The sequence below is a fragment of the Atractosteus spatula genome, chromosome 5 (genome assembly GCF_055471065.1).
Source record: "Atractosteus spatula isolate fAtrSpa1 chromosome 5, fAtrSpa1.hap1, whole genome shotgun sequence".
Taxonomy (NCBI): Eukaryota; Metazoa; Chordata; class Actinopteri; order Semionotiformes; family Lepisosteidae; genus Atractosteus; species Atractosteus spatula.
In genome coordinates, this window is record NC_142710.1 from 23,513,878 (window position 1) to 23,518,877 (window position 5,000).

At 35.5% G+C, this 5,000-nt stretch overlaps 1 protein-coding gene across 12 annotated transcripts in view; it reads left to right on the top strand.

The window, feature by feature from the left end:
• Nucleotides 1-5,000, top strand: part of ebf3a (EBF transcription factor 3a) — an 89,841-nt gene that overhangs the window by 81,343 nt on the left and 3,498 nt on the right. For 4 of the 12 annotated variants that reach the window (XM_088915729.1, XM_088915730.1, XM_088915733.1 and 1 more), the window contains exons 12-15: nucleotides 406-471; nucleotides 1,404-1,581; nucleotides 2,786-2,986; nucleotides 3,526-3,723. In XM_088915729.1, the coding sequence (XP_088771855.1) occupies nucleotides 406-471; nucleotides 1,404-1,581; nucleotides 2,786-2,986; nucleotides 3,526-3,723 (643 nt within the window). The remainder of the gene's footprint in view (nucleotides 1-405; nucleotides 472-1,403; nucleotides 1,582-2,785; nucleotides 2,987-3,525; nucleotides 3,724-5,000) is intronic. The other 8 variants (XM_088915731.1, XM_088915732.1, XM_088915735.1 and 5 more) reach the window with 3 other exon arrangements.

A 5,000-nucleotide genomic window follows, 5' to 3' on the forward strand; every position in this document is an offset into this window, starting at 1 on the left:
GAGATGTTGTCTTTAAGGACTCTGCCAGTTTAATTAAGATATGGAAAATTACTCATTGTTCTTCGCCACTAAAGTGCTAGGAATTAGCAGCCAAATGCAGTGCCTGTGCCTTTCATATCTCTGCCGTGTGTTTGTTTGTTTAATACCCATAAGGCTACATCATTAAAACTGAAGCACTTATTTTACTAATTTAGCATTAGAGCAAGAGACTAAAGAAGTACTTCTTTTTGAAATATTAAATTAGGGGATGTGGCAGAGCATATTGAAAATTGTTATTATTTTTGTTTTTGTTTTGCATGTATCTTAAAAGGACATCATGGAAATAAATTCGACTTTGACTGGGAGATTCTTCTTCAGCTATTAGGATCTATGATTTATTGTGGTTCATCTTATTTTGCTTTATAGGAAGTATTACTGAAGAGAGCAGCTGACCTTGTAGAAGCTTTGTATGGAATGCCTCACAACAACCAGGTAAATCAACAGCGCTCAGCACACATCTGTATAAACATGCAAATTAGCATGTCTTTTATGAGTATGTGAAGTAATTAAATCAGCATTTTTTTCTAGCACTACTTACATGTTTCAAAGCTACCTTCAGGCCAGTTTAAAGCAGTGTTTTTGTCTTTGAGAACCTGTTTAGTTTTTTTTTTGTTCATGGCCACTTTACCTGTTTGTAAACAGTTAATCACTGAGAGCACACACACCCATTGAAACAAGAGAATTATCTTGAACTGGTACAAAACATTCTGTAACTAATGCAAATACCCTAATAAATCTACCGAATAGCACTACTCAAAAACAGAACATTTTCATATCAAGTATTAAGTTTGATTATTTACACATCTTATATGTTTTATATATATGTAACAAGTAATCAAATATTATATACAGTAGAATGAACGTTTCTGTAGGCATATATATATTGCATTTGTATCTAAGTTATATCAACAAGTGAGAGACATTAAATTATTCTGCCTTAATCAATTGAAAAAGAAATACCATTTAAAACTTTTTGACTGATGCATGCCAAAATAAATACCATACGTTTGTTATTTAAAGTGTACATTGCCTGAATTAAAAATGAAACGTTTGCTCTTTTCTCCAAGTCTATATGTTTCCCTTCCCAGAAGGCTTCATTATAGACACAAGCTCAATGATCAGACTTCCTTTTCTGAAGCAACTAAAAATAGTCTGTGCTAATCTTTAAATGCAAAATTAGAATTTAAAGTATAAAATGGAAAGAAAAATAAACTATTCAAATATTATACTGAATAAATGTATGCATACAATATATTAACATCCTCTTCACCCTCCAACCACTTTACCACTGTCCTTATGCTAAAATTGTCCTAAAGAGCCTTAAAATCTATTACCCAAATGTAACCATTGTCAATTTCTTACAGGAGATTATTTTAAAGCGGGCAGCTGATATTGCAGAAGCTCTGTACAGTGTACCTCGCAATCACAACCAGATTCCATCCCTTGCCAATACTCCATCACACAGTGGCATGATGGGAGTGAATTCTTTCAGCAGCCAGCTAGCAGTCAACGTATCAGAGACATCACAGGCTAATGACCAAGGTATGTTACTATGAGTAAAGATAAGCCTTTCTACAACAACTAATCTACCTTACCCTTCAATATTACCTGGCCAGTGCTCACTTTGTAGGCTGCAGCTATATCTTCTTTCCCCGTCTCTAATTAATCTCCCAGGAGGTTGGCTGACAGTGTCACAGACTCCCCTGTTTACTTGGCAGCGAATGACCGTTCCTGGTATTCACTTAACACCAGCGCTGATAATAGTTTTACATCTGTTCTTTGTTGCTGCAGCTAAGGTCAGGGCAAAGTGGAAAATATTTTTCCCTCATCATTTAAACACACAGAAAAAGCTCTTAGTGACTTGAAGTTCCCTGGCAGCTTGTTTGAAATTGGCCTTTAAATGCCAAAATAACTGCATTTTTTTGGAATACTGCAGTAAAAAAAAAATGTTGCTCAGTGCTAGAATACTATTTAACATATTTTTGTTTTCTAAAAACATCCTTTAAAGGTCTTTGCTGCTTTAATGTACATTAATGTACACCTTAGACAAATATCTAATTGTTCATCATGTCATCATTTACAGCTGCAAAAATGCCCTGTTTAACATATGTGACAATTACAGTCAAAAATATTTAACCTTTTGACAACATGGCGAATTGAATTTGAGTACCTGTTAAAGAAGATTAATTGTATTTTTACTGTCAACAAAATATATCTGTATTGAGAAAAACGTTTATTATTGCATTGTTGGAATAAATAAGTACAAGTTCTTGAAAGAAAAGACATGATACTACTAAATTTAAATTTAATTTAACTAATTTTCACAAGAAAATGTTAAGAATGTTTCTAACACAAAAGTTAGATATACTGTATGTCATAGCCTTTAGATCAATTGTACTATAAACCCTTATAAAACAGAACTATTTCTTATCAGATCTAGAACCTGCATGTCTTAGCAGATACAAATTCACCTACTGTAGCTCACTGATAAAACTCGGAAACTGGCACTGCTCATGAGTGCTGCTGAGGAACATTGGCAGCTTCAGAGGGCATTCAGCATTTGTGAATGGCGTGCAATAACAAATAAACAGACAAAAATAAAATCAGAGGGGAAAGATGCTTCAGAATGAAGAACACAGTGAAAATGCTTTTGTAGGAGTATGGAATTCCTTGTAGAACATTTAGGGTGCCCGTTGGTGAGGTTGCGAAGCACAGCTCTGTATAGTTTACTCCTTTCTTCCAACAGTGGGTTATAGCCGCAACACGAGCAGTGTGTCCCCGCGTGGCTATGTGCCCAGCAGCACTCCTCAGCAGTCCAACTACAACACAGTAAGCAACAGCATGAATGGCTATGGAAGTACGGGAATGCCCAACCTGGGGGTACCCAGCTCTCCGGGATTCCTCAATGGGTCCTCAGCCAATTCCCCCTACGGCAGTAAGTATCAAGGTACTTCGTGCTCTCTTCATCTTTTGATTCCTTCATGAATTTGATAGCGGCTTTGTTTTTGTTGGTTATTTCTTTGTTATTTTGATTTTTGGATGTGTGCTACTGGATAAAAGGAGGGGTGACTCTGGAGGCTGAAGACCGCAGTCAATAATGCAGAACATTTTCAAATCGGCCAAAATATGAAGCGATTCATTACACATTGCCAAAACCAATAGCAAAATAAGAACAAAGGCAAAAAAAGACATTGCTGAAATGTTTTACAGAGTCCAACACAAAGCCTATTATCCAGACAGTGGCCAAGGCAAGACATTCCATATCTAACCCCATTCCCACCCACCCCAATTGTTTTTTTATTTTTTGCTGCAAAATTTTGAAATCCTCCACCCAATCATTCCCCCCCTCCCCGTTCAATTTTAAAATTTACTTTTTTTTCCATTTTTGGTTTGTTTTTGAAAAGAGGCAAGGCCAAAGCAATTTTTTTACTCTCAGTTGTGCCGTGCAATCCTCTCTGAGACGTGATTATTTTTGCTTTATTGCAGTAGTGCCGTCAAGCCCTACCATGGCAGCCTCTTCGGTCACCCTCCCTTCAAACTGTAGCAGTACACACGGCATTTTCTCATTCTCACCTGCCAATGTCATCTCTGCAGTGAAACAAAAGAGCGCCTTTGCCCCTGTTGTCAGGCCCCAAGCATCTCCACCTCCTTCTTGCACCAGTGCAAATGGCAATGGACTTCAAGGTGAGCGGCACTCCCTCCTTTTCTAGTGTCCCACAGACTTGTCACCTGTTGGGGAGCTTGAAGTACACTGAATGCTACCATGCATCACTATAGTGGTTATAGAGTATGGCTTAGAACATTAATTAATTATGTATGCATGAATGTATGAATGCATAGTAGTTATGCATGCATGTGTGCATGTACATTTGTGTGTATTTATTTATTTATCTGATCATTAATGATTAAGTGAGGTTAAGAGACTCTTGTGACTCTCCTCTCTTGTCAACTGTGACAGTCAGACTAACTGACATTAGTCTGGGTCTTAAGAAAGCAGGAATAATTCAATGGAAGAGGATTATGCCCTGGAAAAAAAGATTAACATTAAAAAGAAAAAAAGATTAGAGATTTGTCATGGTGATTGTGTATTTATTGTACTGTAAAATATGTAAACATGATATGACTATGAAGAATGTTTTAAGTTGTTAAGGTTTTAAAAAAGATATCAAATTCATTCACTTGCCTACATAAATATTAGTCATTTATAAGCATCTGGACACTACTATTCAATTAAATGGCAAATAAACTAAAATGAATAAACCAGCATATTAGTAGCCTTCTGAACTAGCTTAATATTTATATTCACTACACTGACCCTATGTCCAGACTCCATTACTGTCTTCTGTGAATACACCTCATGTTTCCCAGACAAGTACTTGGGGATAATGTAGTTATTTTAATGTACCCTGGTTTAGGGATCACTTTGCTGGTAGCCCTTAAAACGCACACATGTCAAGGTTTCCCTGATTTAGGATTAATGTTGTATCTTGTTAAAAATTTATAACTTCAGTGTAGCTACTTGATGTATGAAAATGGAGCCACTTAAGAAGCCAAAAGCATAAAGATTTTATGAAATATGTTAAGCGTGTATTTTTTAACATTAAAATGAGTGATTTAATGTGTTGAATGTTAAAGTAAGTTTATATCACATTTACCTTTGGTCAAAGAAAAACTATTTCAAAATGTTTGTAGGTTGTCAAAATACTGGACTATAACAATGCTTATACAATTCAATTACAAGAGTACTGTAGTACTTTTAACAGGTTTTTACAAAAATAATGATTTTGTCTCTTAATTTTTTTTTCTTTGCATCAAGCTGCCAACTTGTTTGCAGTGAAAACAAGTTTTAGTCATAAAGTGTATCCAAGATTAATAATGTTAGAATTAATGAACTGGGAAATTAAAGTTCATGTTGTTACATGCATATACTTATTAATATTTGGTGTACAGAAATTAATGAG